Source organism: Hippocampus zosterae, chromosome 7, assembly GCF_025434085.1.
Source record: "Hippocampus zosterae strain Florida chromosome 7, ASM2543408v3, whole genome shotgun sequence".
Classification (NCBI taxonomy): domain Eukaryota; kingdom Metazoa; phylum Chordata; class Actinopteri; order Syngnathiformes; family Syngnathidae; genus Hippocampus; species Hippocampus zosterae.
In genome coordinates this window covers 25811291-25836199 of record NC_067457.1, presented here as the reverse complement: position 1 = coordinate 25836199, position 24909 = coordinate 25811291, and the positions used below count along the sequence as shown (strand labels likewise).

General features: G+C 47.7%; 1 protein-coding gene across 23 annotated transcripts in view; it reads left to right on the top strand.

The window, feature by feature from the left end:
• Nucleotides 1-24909, top strand: part of adgrb2 (adhesion G protein-coupled receptor B2) — a 90888-nt gene that overhangs the window by 25260 nt on the left and 40719 nt on the right. For 21 of the 23 annotated variants that reach the window (XR_007963109.1, XR_007963110.1, XM_052070083.1 and 18 more), the window contains 13 exons: nt 7432-7512; nt 8354-8542; nt 12299-12463; nt 14559-14723; nt 14859-15023; nt 16121-16222; nt 16383-16489; nt 17267-17461; nt 17631-17699; nt 18215-18323; nt 18695-18841; nt 22054-22141; nt 22784-22886. Coding sequence is in view for 21 of the 23 variants with exons in the window: in XM_052070083.1 (XP_051926043.1) it covers nt 7432-7512; nt 8354-8542; nt 12299-12463; nt 14559-14723; nt 14859-15023; nt 16121-16222; nt 16383-16489; nt 17267-17461; nt 17631-17699; nt 18215-18323; nt 18695-18841; nt 22054-22141; nt 22784-22886 (1685 nt within the window). In the remaining 2 variants the exon portion in view is untranslated. The remainder of the gene's footprint in view (nt 1-7431; nt 7513-8353; nt 8543-12298; nt 12464-14558; nt 14724-14858; nt 15024-16120; nt 16223-16382; nt 16490-17266; nt 17462-17630; nt 17700-18214; nt 18324-18694; nt 18842-22053; nt 22142-22783; nt 22887-24909) is intronic. The other 2 variants (XM_052070076.1, XM_052070087.1) reach the window with 2 other exon arrangements.

The window sequence follows — 24909 nt, the reverse complement described above, 5'->3', positions numbered from 1 at the left end:
CCCGATCGCCGGGTGAACCAAAAATTCATCAAGCACTCCACGGGAATGTTGCACGTTAAATTCAGTCGACGGCTCTTGGAATGTTAGCGCCAACGGTTTTTATCTTTGCGGCCAAACTTCGATTGCGGCGTGAGTACGCAGTAGTACGATGCATCAAGCATTCGGGCCCTCGACAATAGCAAAATGGATGCAAAGGTTCTTGGAGTTGCTATCGATCAATACTCGTCCTCTACGACAAGCTCTCCGTCCCTGAAAGCGCTGCAGCGAGCTTGTCAGAAAGCGAGCGAGAGAAAAGAAATCCGGTGTAGCGGTGGAAGCAGGACAGCGGGGCACACATCCACAAACAATTTTCGCTCACACTCACACCTCAGGACCATTTTGTGTTTTCCACTGACCTGCCACGCATGTTTTTGGCAATGTGGGAGGAAAGCGGAGGACCCGCAGAAAACCCACGCAGGCACGGCGGGAACATGCAAACTGCACGCTACGGAGGCGGAATCGAACCCTGCACCTCTGCGCTGTGAGGCCGGCATGCCGCATGCTTCTACAAAGCCTTTTTTTTTTTGCTACCACTCTGTTGGGGCCATTTTTTGGTCTGAACAAATGAAGGGGCGGATTTCATCCGCATGTATGTTTTCATATCACCCGAGCACACAGTGACAGGCATTTGAGCCTTTGATGGATTCATCCACACGCTCACTTCGGAGTCAATAAACGCTTTCGGGAGTTCCCTGCTGGCTTCGGGATACCTCCCTAGACGTAAATGTGCGCGCCTCTGCCTGCGCCTGCGCCTGCGAGGGGACGTCTAACAGGCCTCGTGGGTCAAACTGTCGCCGCAAAGATGGCTAAGCAATTGGCTGGCCGGCAGGAAATCAATGTAAAGTGATGAGGCGCTGGTGCGCGCGTGCCTGAATGATATTGTATTTCCGAACACCCGCGTTATTCAGACACCCGTGATTGATGGCAAGAGAAATGACGTTGCTAACGCACTGCAATTGGAAGCGCTTGTCACAAATTGTACAATGTTGAAAGGTGCAGCAGGTTGCCCATTAGGAGCCACTTTCTGTTCCTTCCAAAAAAAAAAAAAACATGAAATGTGAAATCAGAGCTATCCAAGTGTACAACGGGGTGTTTGACGATAATTACTGAACGTGAGGTATGCCTACTGAGTACTCAGTTGTGCGGCACTAAACTCTTTGACTCAATTTCCTGATATTTTGGACAAGCGAGCGAGCCGCGCTGCACCTAAAAGACGCATGCTCCCTTCTGATGGCGCAGGCGCTTTCGAGTGCCTCGTTGTCGCGGCGTAGAAAAGCCGCCAGTCCATCCCATGGGATGACAGCCACTGGAGGCAAAGATATTTTCTGGCTTTAAACAACCACATGACAACCAAATGGCATCTTAACGACGGCCGTTCAATAAGCTAACGCGCGTGCATGTACGCTAGCGTGCGTTTTAAAAAGGCAGTGACCAATAGTACAATACTATCAGTACATGCCAAGGTACAACGAAGGGGTGGGAAGGGATTCGAGGACCAGGGGTCAGTCTCATCCACATGGCGGACTCCTTTGTTCAGGCTGAAAGGTCAGGCCGGATTTGAAGCCATCTGCATGAGCCCCCCCGAGGTGATTTTCGGTAGAAATGTGAAGACTCGGGAGCCGCTGCATCCAATCGTGATTTTCTTCGCCTCGGGAAGAGCGGAGGGGTTGGAGCCCAGTCACGCTTCTCAACGAGTGCACCTCGGTAGTTTAAACGAGCCCCAGTGGTCCTCATTAGCTTCCCTCTCCCTCGGCACTCTCGCGAGCGCACTCGCGACGCCCTCGTAGATAGAAAGGAGAAGCACTCGCATGGACGCAGCTGTTGTATCTGGCAAACCACGTGTGGAGCAAAACGCTAGTTTGCCATCGTTTACGAAAGCAGCTGTCCGCTCTTTAATCCGCGTGATAAGGCTTCATTACTGATGAAGCACTAGACGGCCCAAAGGGTGGAAACTGCGAGAGTCCAAAGCGCTCGGAGCCCATTTAAGCTGCGTTGCAAGTGCAGCGTTGTCGGCGATGACCGCACCCATCGCGATCACTCGAGTGCCCTTTTGGTCCTTCGAGCACATTTGGTACGAGCGCAATATGATCTCGAATCTCGGAGGCGTCGCTGTAGCCGTGCACTCGGCTCCTTCGCGGCAAAGCTGATCTCGCTTTTCAATCTAGTACGCGTTTCCACGTCACGCTCCGGCAGACAACGGCAAGCGGCGAATGTACGCCTGCCGCGATGCTGCTTGTGTTGATCTTCATTTCTTTTGCTATTGAGCACCGGTTGAAGCATTCGGCCGGAATCGCGCTCCGTGATCAGTCGGCCGATGAGACGAGGTCGCGTCTGTCATCAAACGCAGGTCGACCGAAAGGGACGGCGACAAATAACAGGAGCTACTGTTTTTCCTTCCTCGGTAAAGGCGATGGACCAAAATAGCAATGCCGGGCCTATGTCCTGCATGTTATGTCCTAAATATACTCGGTACGCCGAGGGCCAGATGAATAATTGAAGCAAGTGGAAGATCAGTTTGGCATCTTTTTGACGGGCAGAAGTGATTTCTCAAGTGAAAGGAGGATGAAGTTGCGCCAAGGACCGATGCTGGCAGCGACAGAGGATTTAGAAGGAGAGCTGAGCTCTATGCCGTGGTCACGGGGAACCGACTGAGGCCGGCCCTGAAAGAGAAAACGCCATGACGGAAACGCGAAATGCTGATGTGAACCACAGCGAGCGAGCGCAAGGACTGACTCGCGGTGACAACGTCAAGTTGCGGGTCACAGAAGAACGGCTTTCGATTGGGAGGACCGTTCTCAGTTTGCTCTTCATCTACGCATGTTCCAAGGTCATTTTTTTTCCCCCCTCGGTTCTCATTCATGCGTCAATTTAATCGCTTCAAGACAACGATGGGACGAACGACATTGCCGAGTCACTACAAGATGCCTGCAGCAACCGAACAACAGCTGTGAACGCTTTTCAGGATGGTTCCGTAGCACCTTGCAGGTTCAACCATGTTTCTGCCGCGGCGGTGTTGCTCCGAGTATGTCGGGCGCTCTCCTCTTCTGTGATTTTCGAAAAAAAAAAACCTTTTGCAGCGATAGCTTGAGCGCAAGTGCGGCATGTTCCGCGGGAGTGACGAGTCGCTGATCGACGGGGCAATTTGCTTTATCTGCCGCCATTGCTGTCCGCGATATAGGTGCCTTCGAGCGTATGGCATACTCGACAGTCGTCATTCTCTATCTCTGCAGTACAGAAGAGCGTATTTATTCAAAACGACCTCAAAGTGCAAACAATGTAGCTAGCGAGTCGCAGTGCAACACATGTGTGGCGTCGCGGTCAGCATTGAACATGAAGATGTGTTAAAAGGTCAAGAAGTCGTTTTGATGAATAGTCACTTCCAATCCCGGGGGCCGCTCTCAAAAACTGTGGAAACACATCCACGTCCTCACTGGCTGTTCAAATTCTCACAGCGTCTCTCAAGCCGCTACGCATTAGGTACTACGCTTTGTGCGGCGCTTCCTCTTCTTTTCGCGTGACCGCTGGCGATTAGCTTCGTCGGACCGACTGCTCTCTGCGATTTACCGAGGCGCGTGTTCAACATGTTTTCTCTTCTCGGAGCAAATTACCCGGAACCATTTTGTTGCGGGGTAGAAGAAGTAAAGAGTGGTTGTCGGCATGGTACGGCTGAAGTGATGCAGGCTCTTGCAAAGCGCTGGATTGTTCTCACCTTGGGCTATTTAAGTGGCTTCATTTGCTGCGTATGGACAACTGCACTCTGTGCAAAAGTCAAGACGTTACTTCAGGGCCCTTTGGAATTTGAGGGGCGGATTGGATTCCCGTGGTATGAGTTGGGTGAACTTTTTTCTTTCGGAAAGTGACGATCTGTAATGAATACATGAGAAATCCATCCGACATTTTGAGTTGCTATAATATCCCACGCCTGGGAAAACATTCATTCATTCATTCATTCATCTTCCGAGCCGCTTGATCCTCACTACGGTCGCGGGGGGTGCTGGAGCCTATCCCAGCTGTCTTCGGGCAGTAGGCGGGGGACACCCTGTATCAGTCGCCAGCCAATCGCAGGGCACACAGAGACGAACAACCATTCGCACTCACACTCACACCTAGGGACAATTTAGAGTGTTCAATCAACCTGCCATGCATATTTTTGGAATGTGGGAGGAAACCGGAGCACCCGGAGAAAACCCACGCAGGCCCGGGGAGAACATGCAAACTCCACACAGGGAGGCCAGAGCTGGAATCGAACCCGGTACCTCTGCACTGTGAAGCCGACGTGCTAACCACTGGACTACCGGGCCGCCCCCTAGGAAAACACTGCATGGCAAAATTAAGCTACTCAGCCAAGTGGATAATTCAAAAAAAAAAAAAGCACACCACCTCAAAATCCGCGTGCCGACCATTATTTCGACTCGGTGCTGCGCTCCTACCACGTCTGATAACAACAATCAGTGTTCAAGTGTCACATAAGCTCGTTTTCCGCCCCTTCCTACCAAGCGGCGAACCAAAATATGGGCAATGTGCAGCCTCCTCTTGCGCTTCTGTGATATGAATTATGCAACAAAAAAAACAAGTCTCAGGAGTAGTTTTGGCCTGTACGCTAAATCGCCACGAATACAAGCAATCAGTTTGTCTGTTTGTGTAGGAATTGTATCACGGATGCATTTGAGTCTGCTGATGCCGAGAGGCTACTTGCGTTTGTCGAATATTAAAAACGTGGTCACGCACGAACGAGTGCATGTGAGCAAAATCGCAAGAGCGTGCCCGCTGACACGCACAGTCTCGCGGGATGCGTGCCAGACATGTTTGTGCCGTCGACTGGGCTCCAAAGGCACGTTGCAACAACATCGGCTGCAAGAACACAAATGAAAAAGCCAAAGCATTCCAATCCAAACAGACTCCAAAATAAATGGAGAGCTTCCTCCTGCTGATGTGTTCACCTTAGTACCGGACACATGGAGCAGCTTGAGAGTGGCCAACAGTTTACAATCCCTCCCCAAGACTTGCTTGCTGTGACTGGCATCTCTTAAATTCCTTCCTAGCGTCCAGATGATCATGTTGCTATGGCAACACCGTCTTGCCACACACAGGCAAACCTGAGCAGACATCTGTCTTTTTGGTACTTTTGTGTGTGGCTCCATCATGTCTTTTCGGGAGCATAGCTGAGCCCGCTAGTTACCAGTCTTAAAATTTTAATGCCGCTCTTCTTTTCATCCCTTTCAGAAGAAAAGTCGAAATCTTCTCTGCAACGTTTGTCCAACCTCGGTTTCAACAGTCCCTAAGAAAAGGCTTGCTGATGACCTGCCACTACCGTCCTACACTGATGCTCGCCGTTTCCACATACATAGTACATTTGACAATAAAGTTTGTCCAACCCAATCCAATCAATATCCTCAACTCCTTTTTAAATGATTCAAGCACCGACAGTGAGTTTACGGGGCAGACTGACATCTACTTTGCCAAGTCGGAAAAAGAGTTGAAGCCTTGAAAAAGATCTCGTAAGAGAAAGCCAAACAGGGGCAACGAAAAAACCGAGGCCAAATGAAACAAAATCAATTTGGCTGCGGGAAGTGTAGCGAGGCTCGTGAGGATCATTGCGTCCATACGTGATTGCGTGTGCGTCAAAGGGAGGCGAGAAAAGTACACGGGCGGCCCGCGGGGTTGAAAAAACTCGATTCGGAATCCATTTTGAAAGCACACAAATGTCCTCGAGGTCCGCACAGCCGCGGAGAAGCTGTCCTGCACCAATCTCATTCCACTTCTCTTCTCATATCTGCTTTGGAGCCGGCGAGGGGGGAGGGAGAGTGGGAAGCAAGAGGCGAGTGGATCTATCTGTCCAGTAGCTTATAAAATGTCCATTATTGTGCGCTCCGATCACTTTGGACCCTCCCAGATGGACTCTGGAATCAATGGACAGCACCGCAGAGCGATAAACCCACAATGGATGTATGGCTGGGAAGACCGTCCCAAAAAAGGAAAGTGGACATCCGTCATGTAAAACGACACTGGAGCCAAAAATGACATCGCTGTTGCTTTATCTTTGTGATAAGCAACTCAACATTAGCATTTCAATAAACTACTACGAATTTAAAATGTTCCTTTTGGAAATCAAAATGGTCCAAAACATCTTGGTGGGCGGGCACCAAGAGACATACAACGCAGCCGGCTTTCAAAACCGGCTGGATTGATCGTTCGTGAAAAGGGTGTCCGTGGCTACTTTGTAATGTTCTCTGACTGGACACTAGGCGGCAGTGTTGCTGTAAAAGTACTGTTGAGATGAGGAAGGTTGCGCTACCTTTTATAGTCTCTTAAGAATAGAAAGTGTTTGGCTTTGTTATTATACTTCACCCGGTTAGGCACGATTGAAGTGACGGACAAACACCAACTTTTGTCCTTGTTTAATCCGTCCTTTTTACAAACCTTCTCATCCTCCCTCCCGGAGACGGAATGACCATTTCTGATTACCGATATGAGCAAAAACAAATCTGCCTATTATTTAGTTGTCCAATAGTAACGCAACAGCAACAGTTGAGAATAACGCTCTCACAAAAACTTTCATTTTTCTGAAGTTGTCACGATCAAAGAAAAAAAACCAAACAATGTTTACAGAGGCCTTGCCAGTCTGCCGCGCCACATCAGCCAATCACTGTCACAACGACGTTGACTTTGCAGGCTTCACAGTGACAGTTCCCTCACGAGTCAAATCCCAATCGCTGCCGCTCTCTCTCATCCTTTGCTCCCCAAATGAACATCACGGTGACACGCAACACAAGTGGCGTCTTAACATGTCATGCGCTTCATCAAAACAACTTCTTATTTATGGCTGTCATCGTCAATTCTGGTGTTTCCACTTAGAACTTTTTTTTTCCCCCTCAACTGGATCGCGCAACTGAAGCGTTGACAAAGAAGCTGCAAACCTGCCGCACAATGTAGTTTATTGATGGATTAGTCGAGATTAAACAATCGGAACATTTCACCATCATTGCGATGGAAGTCGTCGCGGCTATCTATCTCAATGTGAGTAGCTTCAAAGTTTGCCCTCCACTTGTCTTGTGATCGCTGATAAATCAACTTGAATGGAAAAATCTCTCGGGCGATAAGAGTTGGACATGCAGCTTTTGTTTCCACTTCCACTACATCTGAAATCAAAGACATTCATTCAGTTTCAACGAATATCTGACAAAGAAACCTTGGCTCGAGATAAGCTGATCTCAGCTTGATCACACCTCTCGCCCTCCTCCCCCTGAAACTTCAGTTTTCCAAGGCCAGATATTGAGACTCTGGCACACCGACACACCAACACACGCAATTAATTGAGTCACACGACACAGATGACCCCATATTCGTCAAGAAAGCGAAATACGGCATTGACCAGGTCTTATTTTCTTACAGACCCATATGACGATGACTTGAAGGTGAAAACGCAAAGACCAAGATCAGCTGACCAGCCAGGTGTGTTTCAGGCACAAACAGGTGCGTAATGTGTGCGTTCACGGCCAGAAGATGAGGAAAATAAAAAAAGATATACAGTACATATACAGAGAGCGAGAGAGCAAATTTCCTAATTTGCCTGGAAAACAATGACCATCACCAATGACATCTGCTGTCTACTACTGCATCTACTAAATATAAGAACCACCCCCCCCCAAAAAAAAAATAAAAAATCAAGTGTAGATGCGAAGTGAGCCGTGCCTTTTTTTTTTTTTTTAACAGATGTGACATTTCTCATTATTCCTGTCGGCAGTTTGACCTCCTTTCGAGCAGGTCGACCCGCGCCGATGAGCCTGCGCTCGCTCCCGCGCGCACGCATCCGCAGTCGGCGGTCCTGCTGCGCCTCTTCCGTCAGGGAAAACCCCCGGCGCTCTCTGTCTAGTCCTCTTCTCGTACACTTGCCGCTCCCGTTCTTCCATTCCTCGAGGCACCGGAGATGAGCTTAAACCCTGACTCACGGCATGTTAATGAAGATGTAATGCGATTAAGGGACATGAAATTAATTTGATTTCCTCCGCTGCCACGTGATGACGCCTCGATCAAAGAACACGGTGCTTGGAAAACAATTCCCAGTGACTTCATCGTCTCTTTCTAGGGAAAACCAAGAGGGGATGAAAACATTGGTGAAGGATTGTATATCAACTATTTGATACGACACTTAGCGTGCACCCTCCCATAGGCCCGCCGTGTTACTATTCTCATTATTTTTTATCCAGTCTTTGGAATTAGTAGCCGACCTGAAATCGACAAGGTGCTAAATTCGCTCCGGGAGCTAAAGTCCCTCCCATGAGCGAAGCGCTAGTCTCTGTCTTCGCATCTCCAGGTGACCCTGCAGCGGAGGAATGGTCTCAATGGAGCATGTGCTCTCTGACCTGTGGACACGGCTGGCAAGTGAGGACGCGCTCGTGCGTTTCGTCTCCGTACGGCACGCTGTGCAGTGGCGCCCTGAGAGAAACCCGCATGTGCAACAATACGGCTTCCTGTCCAGGTGAAACCGGGATAATAAGCTCAGGTGAGCTTATTATGAGCTTATAGCACTTTTTTTACGTTTCAAGAGATCTGCTTTGATTGCCTCATATCAGATCGAAATGTTCGTTTTCGAGTGCCCTGATTGGAACGGAATTGGAAATCTCGTCACGTAAGCCCTCTCAACAGCAACGCCATCCCTGCTCTGCTGAGTGACAAGGTCTTGTCCAGAATCGCAGTTTCAAAACTAGCAATGAAAAATCCAAAACTGTCATAACCGCAGTCAGAGCTGGACCAAAAAAAAAAAAAAATTGCATCGTGCGTTTGCCTTTTATGGTGTTTGACCTTTGGCTTCATCCCGGTCAACGAGGGGTCACCACAGTGAGTAACTCGACTCGCATGGTATGTTTTTGAACAATTTTTGCTGACGCTCAGGTACTACACATTGTTCTCAAAATCAGCATTTGCTCTTCTGTCTTTGGCGTCTCATGAAATGGACTTAGTTTGTCCTCTGGAACATAATCGCATATAGGAAGGTGAACTGTTGGCTAATTGGTGACTATTTAATCGTGTAATCGACATGATCAATGCTTTATTTTGAAGCGTGTGAGGATTCCAGAGCTAAATCGCCGCCCCGAAAAATAGAGAAACATTTCCCCCTCGCTGTCAGCGCGTATTCTAATCTGAGTAATCTCATTTTGGAATTCAAATCCGCCAGTGCGATTTGTACGTTCAGCGTCGTGATTAATATTCTCAGCCGCTCCTTTGATGGGACGCTGGCTGCCGTTTTGCTCCATACATGATTTCACGATTTGTTGCATTCCGACATGCTTCCGTCGGGGCGGAGGGACACCCCAGGGATGGCCTAAATTGTACCGCGGCAAATTCAGCTTAAACGGGGAATGTGGGGGTGGTAGCAAAGAGACATTCATGTGTTTAATGAGCTTGATGTAATTGACTTTTTAAAAATAACCCTTCAATCAAGCCGTAATGTGTTTCCACTTGCGTTTGTCTGCGCACGTGTGAAGTCTGACAGCGGGGGTGACACCGTTGCAATGCGATTTTCTGGAGTTTTGTGTTTTTGGACTCAAAGTGGTAAGTTGCAAGAGTGGTTGAATATGCATCTCTGTGCACGTGCAGAGAACTGCGATGCGCAGAAAGGCAATGAAGCCGCGAAGGCCATTTTTGCTTGGGTCCCCCCCTAACCCCCTTCATGGTTAAAACTCCCACTTTAAAGTTCTACCCAATCAATTTAGCTAATGGTCTTGTCCTTGTTAAAGCCAACTGGGCAGTAAGTGGTTGAGCAAATGTTCAGTTTCATTTGCAGTATAAAATTCAATTGTGATAAATCATGGTGTACAAACTATGGCCCGGGGGACATTTGTGGCCTGCCATCCATTTTTCAGGGCCTGCGACATGACCAAAAAAAAAAGAAGCTTTCATGGTTCCATTTTTTGTACATATATGTGGCCCTCCCGGTAGTCCAGTGGTTAGCACGTGGGCTTCACAGTGCAGAGGTACCGGGTTCGATTCCAGCTCCGGCCTCCCTGTGTGGAGTTTGCATGTTCTCCCCGGGCCTGCGTGGGTTTTCTCCGGGTGCTCCGGTTTCCTCCCACATTCCAAAAACATGCGTGGCAGGCTGATTGAACACTCTAAATTGTCCCTAGGTGTGAGTGTGAGCGTGGATGGTTGTTCGTCTCTGTGTGCCCTGTGATTGGCTGGCAACCGATTCAGGGTGTCCCCCGCCTTCTGCCCGGAGACAGCTGGGATAGGCTCCAGCACCCCCCGCGACCCTAGTGAGGATCAAGCGGTTCGGAAGATGAATGAATGAATGAATGTGGCCCTCAAACGAAAACGTTTGGACCGCCCCTGTCCTAAAGTTGTAGCTGCGCTTCTGTTGTATTTAGCGACCCCTGATTTGCCATCGATTCTGTGACATATAAAACACGGACAAAAACTGTGTTGTATGACGCAGTGCGGGTCTCTGGGTCAATGCAAAGAAAGCGAAACGACGCAGCCCCTCATCATTCACACAATGCAGTGAGACCGAGAACAAGGATGCAAAGCTTGGGCTCATGGCGACATGCAAATAGTGAGCACCAGAACATGAATTATGCAGCATGATGTATTTTGACCCCGCATTAAAATGCCGGTAATGATGGCGTATCTTAAGGGTTAATATGATGCCCGTGTCTTATTATGACCCCGTTGCAGCACATGTTTACTGATGACAAATTACAAGCCCATCCCTTCATAATGTATATGTAATTAAATGAGCACCTTTAATAATTCAAACACATTTCGAAGCGATGTAGAGTTCCCACATTCTAATTACACGTAACCTGGGTCTGATTAGCGCTGTGAGTGAACGCCGTGCGGTTTGAAGTCCGCATTTATCATGAAGGCGTATGAGCTTGGACCGTTTCTAACGGAACCGCAGGCCCGTTTGCAGTAGCGGAACTTATTCCTTTACAAGCAATAAATGCCCATAAAAAGATAAGGACTATATTCACACACTGGAGTATTTTTTGAAGGGGGGTTCGGGGGGCGTGTCAGAGAGCAAATGTCATCGATCCCTTTATGTTTGATCCGCAAAATTATTATTTGACGTGGCAACGGGCTTTTTTGTCACCGCGACCTCACCGGTGCGTCTTTCTCCTTCGTGACGTGCACACAGTCACGGTCAACAACGAGGCCAAGGTGATCACAGTCATACCGTTTGATTGAACAAGGTAGCAGAACGCATACTATGGAGAGTTCAAGGATTTGTTTCAATCGCCGCAGATATTGAGAAGATGCACAAGCACTGAAAAAAAAGCCCACAACGAAACATCCTCATACTGCATTATTTCAATTTTTGACAATGTACTAGTGCAAACGAGCCACAAAATGCCTCAAAGGGATAACGAGTCCCCTTCAAATCTCGGTCGAATGTCCCGCTATTTACTAGCACCTCATGTCTGCACCGTTTTTAATCGCACAATCTTTCTGTGCCTCCAACCCCCGCTCCTCGGAGCCTTCTTTCACAAAGTAGACTTAAATATTTATTGCTATGATTTATTTAGCTTTGTTCAACAAGGCCAACTATCTTCATCCTCAAACTTTCTCTCACCCTTTGTCCAAATGCTGTCGTGTTTCCATCAAATCAGGCCTAGATGTCTTTTTTTTTCTTGATTAGATCATTGTGAACATGCATGGTTTGCTGCTGCGGCCTCATCCCAGAATGTTTTACTGAATGACAGCACGCATTCATCTGCGTACACTTTAACTATGAACATTGCGCAGGCATCGCTGCATGGTGGAATCGGATCAAGTCGACTCCGCTTCAAGTTAAGCTCGGCGATAAAGCAACACAAGAGGAGTCTTGAGGGCACATTCATTATTGACAAGGATTTTGCGCAACTCCGTCGCTCGTTTATTCCACTCACATTTACCTCAACAGCTAGCATCTATTGCTAAAATTAGATGAGATGCACAAGTCGGAGGGGAACTTTTCAGGGCAAACATTTCCTTCCTTAATTGGTTGGCGGGAGGGGGGGGTGAGGGGGGGCTGTTGTCGTTAGAGTCTTTGTTGCTAAGTAATCGTCTTAATGAAATTGTGATTCAATCTGCATTACTGCATGGCTGTGCCCATCCCTGGCCTCCATTTTCTGTGCCTGTTCTGAAGTGCTCAAGGAATGTGCTCGTGTTCATCAATCTGTCACTCAATCGACGTCTAACGCCGTTAATGCCTCATTCCTCATTCCCATGTTATGTGTGTTTTTTTTTTCTTTTTTGTGCGCGCTTTTGTGGGCATTTGCAGTGCATGGACTGTGGCACGAGTGGTCCTCATGGAGTCTGTGCTCTGTGAGTTGTGGGCGGGGCTCCAGGACTCGAACCCGGAAGTGCGTGAACGAAGGTGGGGCCGCCGTGCCTTGCGGATGGCCCGAGAGGCAGACCAAACTCTGCAACATAGCAGTGTGTCCTGGTTAGTACCATGTCCATTAACACGTCACCACCTGACCAAGCTGCTCTGCCCGCCTCGTTTCAATGCTATGCTTCACGTCTGCGGAGGGTTAGAAAATGAATTAAAGACCCTGCAAGCCATTTCCATTTTTATTCATCTGTGATCAGCCGAGAGGCGCCAGCCCATGTGTGCGCATGATCACTCGGGCATCCTATGTGGGACGGCTATGAATGTTGTCCTCCCCCCGCCACCCCTCCCCAGTTCGTTACATTGTGTTCATGGTTGGCTCGGTTTGGATTGCGGACGGGAGCTTGTGTCCTGGGCAGCTCTTCTATTATTGTCTCCAAGATGACCTATTAGGCCTGCCCCTTGTCGGTAAGATGTCTGCATGGCCCCTTCGAGTTCTCACGTCACGGGCGCCTCAGGACTACTATTTGGATTGAGACCGGCCATCTGAAACCTCTTTATTAAGCCACCTTTGCTACAAAATGGGCCCGTTCTTTTGAAATTTCGAAAAAAAAGAGAAGCTGAACCCTCAACGTAGCTGTGAAAGAACAGATTTTTGTTGTCTGCCGACATTTAAGTGCCAGCGCTGCTCCGAAGGGTAGAATTCCAAAAATAAGTTGATTTTACATTTTTAGGAACACTTAATGCATTTGCATTATCGGTGCCCTTTTAAAGGACATTAATTTTGAAAGCACTGACATTAAAATGGAAAGTGTTTTATGACACGAGAAAAAAAAAATTCTAACATTCCGCATAGTTGTAATGAAGGATGTACGGTATATGGCTTTGGCATCTTGCATCGTTATGATTGGAGCCTACCACCGAGATTTAATTGGAGTGTTTTTGCAATGTTCTGCCTGCTCGAGCTTTTACTTGACAAATACATGACGATAAAGCCATAAATTATATTTATTTTGGGTGATCTTAGATAAGTGTGTAAAGCCTCAATGTGCATTGCAAAGTTAAAAGGCTTTTGAAAGAATGAATACGGCATTTCAGTGCGCACACAATGCCGCTTTGAATGATCACTTTTTCTCCAAATACACGGACGTCACAATAAACAAATTTTCTGCAGAGTACCGAGGTAAATTTGCACTTATCCTAATTGGTCTCTTCATCTTTAATCTCTTTTAGCAGGATGAGTGGATTAATTTGAAAGATGTTTTTGCCGGATCGATATATATATAGACACATACTCAATCACTGGTGACTCCTTTCATCAGAATAACATCGTGCTTAAATACACACACACAAAAAAGTGTTGATTAGTCTAGGCTATAAGGTTTAACAAAAGGGGGTCCATGGATTGACCCTTGAGGTACCCCGCGTCATGGCTATTCCATCAGATTCAAAACTCGCTGTGGTCCCAAAATAACTCTGTTCCTCCAAGTACAATTTTGGTAAATAAAGGGGGAGGGGGGGTGAGATGAGTCTCGAATTTGCTATCATAGTAGTATTTCAGATATCTTCTGACACTCAAAATTACCCTTTGGATTATTAGCTTTCAAGGCCGTGACAACAAACACTCTCGCTTTGATCGTTGTAATTTTGCAGGGCTGAATGGGAAGGGATGGGGTGGGGGAGGGGGAGGCTTTTGAGTTACTTTATTTGACAACTCGATTACTCCAGCGATGCTTTTCTAGCACAACTCAATAGTGAGTGCTTTGATTGCATGATGCACGTCATGGGGCTTTGTCGAAACTCTTTGGTATTCATGGATATTTGACAGGCAGTACTGCATTGGAGCAAAGTACATCTATTTTTAAAATCTATCAATTCATGCACAAACACCGGTCAAGACATACAATTGTCATCAACACGCAACACTCTGTATGACCCTCTTGTGAAGAAGAGACATAAAAGGAATAATTGGGTGTTTCAAAACACACTTCAATATTTAACACAAGCAATGTTGTAAAAATTCTGTTTACGGGAAGCAAAATAATAGCTGCACTCTATTTACTTCTTTGATTAACCTGTTTTGATGCCTTTTGAACTAGAGTTGTTTCATCGTTGCTCCTTTGTCTTTCTTTCCTCCTGTTTTGCCCCTTCCCATTCCAATCGAAAATAAAAACCGGATAATTTCATCACCCGACTTGTATGGCGCCAGTGGAGGGCAAGTGGTTGGAGTGGGGCCCGTGGTCAAGATGCAGCGTTTCCTGTAACACGGGCACCCAGCAGAGGCAGAGACGCTGCAGCGCATCGGTGCACGGGTGGGCTGAGTGTAAGGGCCCCCATCAAGAGAGCAGAGAGTGCACCAACCCTTCATGCACCGGTAAGGCGTGCAAATCGCGGCTTAGCAATCACCCTCACCTTACGCAAGCATGCAACTCGTATGATCTAAAGTCGCGGCGCAGCGCGCTCGGATCGGTGGTCCCTATTATTTTTTTCCCTATTGCTCTCTATCTAGGCGGGGGTAACTGGGGCAGCTGGAACCACTGGAGCCTTTGCAGCAAGACATGCGACTCGGGATGGCAGCGGCGCTCCAGGATGTGCGAGGGCAACGGGCAACAAGGGTACCCGTGTGAGGGCTCGGCAGAGGAGGTCCGGTCTTGTAACGAAAAGAAGTGCCCCGGTTGGTTTGCCCTTTTTGGAATATGAACACATTCTTCCGTGCCGAGTCATGGCATTCAAACCATTGTGAGGCGGAGTTCAGAGATGCAATCATGTCCATGTTCATCCCGTCGGCTGACATACTTTGCACAATCCCTTAAGCCTTATTTGCCTTTTCCTACTATGTGCGCTCGAGTATGCTTGCCTTCCTTCCCTCCATTTTGTGCGTGCCACGTTAGAGTGACGTGCTCATTGTGTGCAATTTGTGACGTTGTCAGCCCCGCAGCAAACCGCATGCCTAAATAAGTCTACAAACAGAAGCTATGTGTGTGAAGCGTGACCTCGCCCCCCCCCCACCACCCCAGAGTGCCACACCGAGAGCTTGCGGTGATATTTCCGAGAGGCAGCAAGTGCAGGCTCACCACACCCATTTTGTTTTCAGAAAAAAAAAAAACACTTTTAGGCCGTAACGAGTATGATTGCTGTCAGCAACACAGGGAGGATCATCATGATATTATCTTCCCGTCCACCTCTTCCTCTCTGCTTTTCCTTCATCCCTCTCCATCTTGCCAGCACTCATCTGCCCCCCTTGGAATATCTTCACAGCACTCGCTTGCATTTCTTTCATCAGGGTTATGAAAGAGGGGAAGGGAAGAGAAAGCGAGGCGACGCTCAGATGAAGAGGCAACGAGATACTGTGCTGGGGGGGGGGGGGGGGGGGCAACGGCACTGACGGGGAGCGCTGAACTGTGTCTAAATGCAATTGGGAGCGGCTGCAATTTAATTTTGCTTTGGAAGCGCCTTTTTTTTTGCATTCTCACACATGTCTCACGGTTGTGATGTCAAATCTCTCCATCCCGTGTGCGTTCTCTCTTGTCTTCGGGTACTGCGACTTCCTCCAAAAATATTTTTGTAGCTATACTCCGAATTACCTCTAAGGGAGAGTTCCTTGTGTTTTTTTTTTCTTGACAATACGTACCCTGATATCGCAAGTTTGTACTACAGATTTGGACCAGAATCACATATGGTCCAGGTAGTGTGGAAGTCGGGTAAAAGCATTGGAATGGACTCCATCTCACTTGATATCACTTTCCCTCTGTATCCCACTTTCTCTGGCAGCGCCCCACGAGATATGCCAAGACGAGAACCTCCTCACCATGTCATGGAAAAGAGCCTCGGCCGGAGAAACGGTTTACAACAAGTGTCCAACAAATGCTACTGGTTAGTCAGCCGGCCATCATTCGGACTCCAAAGTCTGTCGGCGGTATACGAATGCCAAGCGGAACCGCGGCTACGATTGAACATTGGTCCCATTATTCATCCGTCCTAAGAAGAAGACGCGGAAAAGATTCAGCCAATGTTTGTGGCCGTTTCCTTTTAGGATCTGCTAGTCGTCGTTGTATGCTGGACAATAATGGAGTTGCTTTCTGGGGTCCTCCGAGCTTCGCCAGATGCATCTCAGTTGAATATAGATATTTGCATATATCTGTAAGTTGGCAATACACACACACACACTTGTGGCGTGTCGTCGTCGGTGTGCCGTTGTCATTTTATGAATGCAATCTCTCATGAAACATGTCATTTATCAAATGAAGAGACATCTTAACTCCAGGAACCATGTCGCACTGAAAGTCGACTTGCAGTGGCGTCTTTATTCTGGGCTTTCCAGTATCTATAATGAGCTTTTTCCAGCGCCTTGCACCCACACTTATCAATTAATGAACATAGCTAATGAATGTGCTCATCAGACGGAATTTCCCGGCTCTGCGAACTTCCACCTTTTCCCTCTCCTCCATTATGGCACGGGCGATTATAGGGGGGGGGGGGTGGGGGGGGGGGCCGCGTTTGGGGTTGCTGGAGCGGGTTTTGGTGGGGGTTTGGAGATTGTGAAGTGGAGGATTTGATTGCACCGTTACCTTCTGTCCCAACCTTCGACTAATAGCATGAGTCAATAATTAATTTTCGGTGATTGATGTTATCTTCTCTTCTCTCTCTTATTTCCGCACACTCTGCATTTCACACACACAGTCACACTTTACTTATTCCTCGCTGTTGTGACGAGATCCCGTTTTTTGCCTTGGAGTGCTTCTGGCCTCTTTTCAACTTGCCTATTTTAAGCACAGGCAGGAGATACTGTATTGCCATGTACCGACGTTTGGCCGTCTCCAAGCAACTCGTTAATGTTTGTTGCATCCGCAGTGTTTCAAAAATTGCCAGGACCGTACACTTCTTCCCCTCACTTGTCCGCCTCTCTCTCATCCGAAGTTACGAGAGCATCTCGCGAAGGGTCAGAGGACCCTGGCTGGTGAGGGCATGTCTCAGATCGTAAGAAGTCTCCTGGAGCTCTTGCAGAGGAGGAGCTACCACAGTGGCGACCTTCTCTTTTCCACGGAGATCTTGCGAAATGTGACGGACACCTTCAAAAGAGCAACCTACATCCCAGCTCCTGACGACGTGCAGGTAAGAAAACGTTGGAAAGCGCTGCCTTTTACAATATAACATAATTCCGCAATACCACAGCAAGACTTTCAGCGTGGCAGGCGGATGCAAGAAAGTTACTAAATAATGGAACACTTCTTGCAGACTGCAATTTCAATATCTGCTCACAACCTGTTTGTGTTGCTTTTAGAAATTCTTCCAGATAATCAGCCATATGTTGGACATGGAAAATTTGGACAAGTGGGAAGACGTACACCAGGTAAAGCCTGTTGATTTGTTTTGGGCGTACACGTGACTTTGCCTCACCAATAAAATACACATTGTTCACGCTAAAGAACAATATCAACTGGAATAAACATGCATTTGAGTTTGACCCAAATGAGTTCTTATTTGAGGTGAATTTCTAAGAGATCTAAATACCTTGCAAACACCGAAGGATACAATTCAATGCAGTTTTTGAACTACTTGTCTGGGCTCTCAAAGATGGCGGACCCTTTTTACTCTGCTCCTTTCCTGCCCTTCTTGTCCATTTGGCCTGCAAAGGAGTTTGGTCGAAACTCTCCCTGCTTTTCCAACCCGTCGAGCTTCTCCGTTCTGTCTCCCTCTCTTGGTCCTTGTTTTTACGTCTCTCGGACAGCTTGCAACTATTAAATGAATTTTGTTACCCTGTACGCGGCCAATGACGAGAAATTTGACTCCCTCCATTCCATTCCTGCTAGCCTACCATCTTGCAGCAATATTTACCAGCTTTTAATTCATTGCCTTCATTTGCAGGTCGCCCCTGGCGCCGCGTTGCTGATGAGAATTTTAGAAGATTTTATTCATCTCATTGGTGAAGCCCAAAAGCCTTTCCAGAGTTTTTTAGTGGTTACCAACAACCTGAGTACGTATTGTGGCAACCATTCACATGAGAAAGTGGGTACAGTCCAACCTCGTGACAACCTGCCTCGAGGGACATAACAAATCCGTGCGTTGTAACGGCAGTTCGTTGCAACAATTCTCAAGAAAATGGCCGCCAACTAACGATGTATCATACATGAAATGACGTGAAAGCGGGGCTTTGGAACGGGAACGTTATAGCGGTGCAAACCTAAACGGGGCCCGTTGAAACGAGGTTCGACCGTATCCTATTTAATTCTAAACCTCAGTTTCATGTCATGTTTGGCCTTACGATCACCACGTCATTAAGCGGGAAACATCTGCGCTTTTCACACGCTGCTAAATTTTAAGTATTACTGTCCTTTGTTTGAACAGTGATAACCATCCAGCGAGAACCCGTGTCAGCGGTTTCCAGTGATATTAACTTCCCCATGAAGGGCCGGAGGGGGATGAAGGACTGGGCCAGAACAGCAGAGGACAAGCTCTACATCCCCAAGGAGGTCTTTACTGTCCCAAATGAAGGTAGCGAGACACAAAAACGATGAGCGTATCAAGAGTTCAACGTTTGAGGCTGTGATTAGAATACGACAACAACTCAGGTTTATTTGCACGGCCCCTTAAAGAACAACCACAGCAGAAACTCGCGTGAGGTTATAAACCGCTTCCCTAACACTCCACCAGGACTTTATCAGAATCAGAATCAGAATCAGAATCAGAATCATCTTTATTGGCCAAGTATGTAGAACACACAAGGAATTTGTCTCCGGTATAACACGCTGCACTAGTATCATCGTAAACAACAAAATCATTGAACCATTTTAGAGTATACCAGTAGTTTTGTAATACCATTTTGTGGTGCAAGAAGAGTGACTATGTCAGTGACTGTTTAAGGAGTTAATGGCTAGAGGGAAGAAGCTGTTTAAGTGTCTACTGGATTTGGTACGCATAGATCTGTAGCGTCTGCCTGAGGGGAGTGGCTGAAAAAGGTGGTGGGCAGGGTGCGGGGGATCCAGGAGGATTTTCCGTGCCCTTGTCTTGATTCTTGCAGTGTGCAAGTCCTCAAGTGTGGGTAGGGCGATGCCAACGATTTTTTCTGCCGTCCTAACTGTCCGTTGAAGTCGGATTTTGTCCTTTTTTGTGGCGGCCCCAAACCAAACCGTGATGGAAGAACACAGGATTGATTCGATGACTGCCGTGTAGAACTGTCGTAGCACCTCCTGTGGCAAGCCATGCTTCCTCAGCAGCCTCAGGAAGTACATTCGCTGCCGGGCCCTTTTCAGGATGGAGATGGTGTTGACTTCCCACTTCATGTCCTGGGAGACTGTGATTCCCAGGAACTTGAAGGTCTCGACGGTTGACACAGGGCAGTTGGATAGTGTGAGGGGCAACTGAGGAGAAGAATGTTTCCTGAAGTCCACGATCATCTCTACAGTCTTGAGCGTGTTCAGCCCGAGGTTGTGTCGGCCGCACCAGAGCTCCAGCTGCTCCACTTGTTGGCGGTACGCAGACTCGTCGTCGTCTTTGATGAGACCGATGACCGTGGTGTCGTCTGCGAACTTTATGAGTTTGACAGCTGGATCTGTTGAGGTGCAATCGTTTGTGTAGAGAGAGAAGAGCAGTGGCGAGAGGACACATCCCTGTGGGGCTCCAGTGCTGGTGGTGCGTATTGATGATGTTGTTGCTCCCAGTCTCACCTGTTGTGTCCGTCCCGTCAGGAAGCTGAGGATCCACTGGCAGATCGCAGGAGACACACCGAGGTGGAGTAGTTTGGGGGTGAGGAGTTCCGGGATGATGGTGTTGAACGCAGAGCTGAAATCCACAAACAGAATCCTTGCGTAGGTCCCTGTGCTGTCGAGGTGCTTGAGGATGTAGTGCAGACCTATGTTGACTGCGTCTTCCACAGACCTGTTTGCCCGGTAGGCAAACTGGAGAGGGTCCAGCAGGGGTCCAGTGACGTTCTTTAGGTGGTTCAGCACAAGGCGTTCAAAGGACTTCATGACCACAGACGTCAGGGCGACAGGCCTATAGTCGTTCAGTTCCGATGTTGCCGATTTCTTGGGAACTGGGATGATGGTAGACTGTTTGAAGCAGGATGGGACCTCACACAGCTCCAGGGATCTGTTGAAGATCTGTGTGAAGACCGGAGCCAGCTGGTCAGCGCAGACTTTCAGGCAGGAGGGGGACACTTTGTCGGGCCCCGGAGCTTTCTTGATCTTTTGCTGCTTGAAGAGCCGTCTCACGTCCTGTTCGTGGATCTGTAGTGGAGAAAAAGAGGGTGGGGGGGTAGGTAGAGTGGTTTCTGGTAGAGGTGGGTGTGTGTGGGAAATGGGGGTGTCCTTTTCAAATCGGCAGAAAAACATGTTTAGTTCATCAGCAAGACCCTTATTGTTCACTGTTTGGGGGGATGGCATTCTATAGTTAGTGATTGCTTTCAGGCCATTCCATACAGATGCAGAGTCGTTAGCAGAGAACTGGTTTTTCAGCCTCTCTGCATAGCTTCTCTTTGCGATGTTAATTTCCTTCGTCAATTGGTTTCGGGCATGTTTGTACAGTGCCCGATCTCCACTTCTAAATGCGGCCTCTTTCTCTTTCCTGAGTTGCCTGAGTTTGGGAGTAAACCATGGCTTGTTATTGTTAAACGAGCGGAAGGACTTCGTTGGTACACACATGTCCTCACAGAAACTGATGTATGATGTTACAGTGTCTGTGTATTCATCCAGTGTGCCCGTTGAAATTTCAAAGACGCCCCAATCAGTGCAGTCTAAGCATTCTTGTAGAGCTAGCTTTGCTTCATCTGTCCATTTTTTCACAGTTTATGCGTGTCCTTGGATCAGCGTCTCACACCGTGTCATATTTCATTTTTACACCCTTGTTCCGCAAAATGTTGCAGTCTGAAACAGCGGATTTTATAGCCAGCAGAAGTCTTGTAACGGCGAGGCTTCAAAACAGAGCTCGGGCCCGCCACTTGGATCGGATTCAGCTATTATCGCCGCCCTTTCAACACATTTCGGGGAACTGTTGTCACACCGCCTACTACTTGTCTGGTAAACGGAAGCAAATCTCACTGTGAAGGTTGAAACCGGCAACGTTTTCGACAATCATAGTGCAATGAGTAACGAGTTTGAGGCCAACAGATCGAAAGATGATGGTTAATGGCTTGGGGGCTCGGCACATCCCGCCTCTTAGGTGGGAGGCATCCAAGTGTCTGAACTTTGACCCATCTCCCCACTCTCCCTCACACCAGAGACATAGTGACATTTAGAGAAGAACACAACTTGTCCTTGGTAGGGCAAACGTTTTTTGTTTTTTTGTTTTGTGACATAACACTGAAGGGATTGTTGTAGCTAACACAAGAACCTTTGATGGATGAAAAAGCTCCAAAGTGGAAATAACAGCAGGGCACAATGACGACGACTACCAGACAAAACCTTGACTTTCAGTAAATGCCATTGAGGTTCCAGATGGCACCGAGACGCGCTTATGGCCTTGTTTGTGTTTTTGCTGTTGCATTTCCTCCGGCATTCCGGACTCATCGCTACAATCTATCTTGTTCAGGGTCAGAGGTGAACTGGAGCCAAACCCAGTTGACTTTGCATGAGAGACGGGGGTACACCCCGGACCGTTCGCCGCCACTCTTTTCGTCTTGCATGCAGACTTGCAGAAGATATTTCAAATGCAATTGCCAAAGTAAAATGAATCAATCTATTAAAAAAAAAACTGTTTGTGTGTTGCAGAGGCGGAGCCAGATTCCGAGGCAACCGTGTATTATGTCATTGGAGCCATCTTGTACAGGACATTGGGCAATATTTTACCGGCACCAAAGTGAGTGGCGCTCATTAGATTCACTGTTCAAAAGTCATTCAAAGATTTCAAGCATGCCACGCTGAATGTTTTTTTTTTAACTCCCGCCCTGAACTTTCTATTTGCTTTGATGCAACTTTTCACTTTGAAAACTTTTCATCGTGCGGCACTCGCCTTGCGTTTCTCAATACCTTGTCTATTTCTGTGCTCTTTCTTCCCTATCTAATTCCATGCAGCAATTTCTCATCCGTCGTTCCTCGTACCTCGTCTCCCTCGCTTATCTTCCCTCCTTGTGTCTGCAAATGTTTGTGATCTACAAAAAAAAAACGCATTTCCCCTGGATGCTTTTTTTATCGCAGTGTATAAATGTCCAGTCAAGTTTTGAATAGATGCGTGTCCCGATGTCGACTCTCACATGCGCAGACCCTTCTTCTGGAGAAAGCGAAATATCAGCCCGTTGTCATCGTGAGATATGGAGTTTGTGTCGGTCGAGATTCTTTTTAGTCAGCTCAGCCCGGGATCAGTGACAAACCGTTTGTCCGTTGCACATTCTGTCCAGGAATCTCCGAACACCTTGCATTAGCTTTTCATTCTCTGTCATGTTCTGCATGTCGACACGCCTCTTTTTCCTGCAATTGCAGTCCAACTAAGTCTCTTTTGTAGCCAACCTGCGGTGATCAACTCCAAGATCCTCACGGTGGCGATACGACCGGAATTGACGCCGAGCGATCCCGTGGTGGTGGTGGAGCTTGCGACTCTTTTCAACGTAAGTCAAATAAGGCGCTGCAGCAACTCGTGTTTGATGAGTCAAGCGGCGGAGGAAAAGGCTGTAAAGTGCTCCCACCGTACGGCCTGAATCAAGGGGGACCTGTTTGACGTTCTGATATTGCCGAGTCCCTCGGTGCCTATTCCGTTTATATTGCATTGAAATGCGTTATGATAAATAACCCGCTACTGCGCTTTTTAGTGGGCACGACTGCGGGCTGGCAACCTCAATAAGGCGTCGGTTTCATTACACCGCGCCCGGGTGGAAAGGTGGACACTTAATACGAAAAATAAATCAGAAAGTGTGGAGTCATTCATAGATTATGCAGTCTGCACAATACACACACACAGAATTTTTGAATCGTCAGCCAGGACTTTCTTGATATTTCATTTCTGAATAGACATACAGTAATTTTTGATCGGTCCTTAAGGTCCTCAATATTATCCTACTGTTGTGCTGTCGGTTGCGTCACATTTTAAAAATGGAATTGCTTTACGTCAAGCGTTTTATCGGGTTTGGTGTTTTCGTTGACTGTTTAGAAAACCCATTGATCACATCAATGGGCGCCCCGGGCTGTCCATTCGTGTAAGGCGAGACATGACTAGGATTTAAAAACAACCCTTAACCAAGGAAATAATATTCCGTATTGATTCAGGATATCAGGGCAGACTTTTTTTTTATTCTCTCATCATGCTTCTCAATTGTTTTGATCAAATGTAATTGTGTTGTCTGATGCTCTGAAAGCTCCACCGTCCTCCAGAGCACACATTAGAACAGCTTCTGCTATTCTAATGGTGTGTTCTCCACTATGAAGAATAGGGTGGGCGGCCATGTTCCTCAGCTGTATTACATTTGGTGTTAACCTTGTCGACAAAAGTAGAAAGAGCCAGCTGCCGAATCAGTGCCCAGAGAGCAGCTGCCTCAGGCTTCATTCTCAAAGGAGAGGTCACATCCTTTCTAAAAGGTGATCTCCTTACGGTCAGATCATCCGCTGGTTCCCTTCTACCTCATCGTGTGTGTGTGTGTGTTTCAAATGGTTAAGTAAGAAGCAGGAAGTCAGACATCAGAGCGTCCTGAGAGTGAAGCCCAAGGCGATGCCAAATGTTATAGGCCTCACCTCTTCCTCTTGCCATCCTTCATCCCGCCTTGCTGTAGGGCCCCCCCAGCACAGCAGCCGGGTTAAGTTATCGAACTTTAATCTAGTTTGCTTTCATCAAAATGCATCCTCCAAGTGGAAAGCCTGACTGGCTCCCCTATCCAGTACTTTGCAGCTCATCTGATTAGCGTAAGATGGTCGTCATCAATATTCAGGCAGACAGCAGGCCTCACGTGGCTATAAAACTACAAAGGGAATTATTTCTGCTTTTCAGAGCCCCCCCCCCCACCCCCCGTGCAACTGTTTCAATCAAATAAGCGGCGTCGTTGAGGGACATCAAGCAAGCAGATGCAACACATCTGCACTGTGGGAGTATGCTGTTGCCAGTCCAGCCGTAATGCAGAGTCAGGCGCGATGTGATCTGATTGATGGCTGAATACCGACGCGCATCTCTGCTCTCCGATACGCACCGTGCAACGTCTGATGCCGCTGGTGGCACTTTGCATGCGAGCCAGAGTCTTGTCATCCATCAATCTGGGTCGCCTTGCCTCTCATAAATCTTGCATCATTTCGTCTTGACCAGTCCAGCCTATGTCGATGCCCCCGCAATTCTCTTGTCCATGGAAGATTAGTTGTGGGAACTTTTTTTAAAAATTTATTTTCCCCCAAAGAACGTGAGGCCACTTCGCGGCTTACTGACTCTTAAGAGTCAGTCTTCAATGCACCTCCTTGCCCACATACGACCGTGTTGGTATTCAGAAGTCATTCTGCAGAGTCTCACTAGCTGATCGGCTTGCAAAGAGTGCTTTAACACGGTTTGCCAAAAGGGGGAGCCCAAAGGCAAATTGCTCACGCAGACAAAGATTAGCATGCACAGCACACATTTTCCTCTTTCGTGGTGTGAGTGTTGCTTGAGTAAAAGCTGCA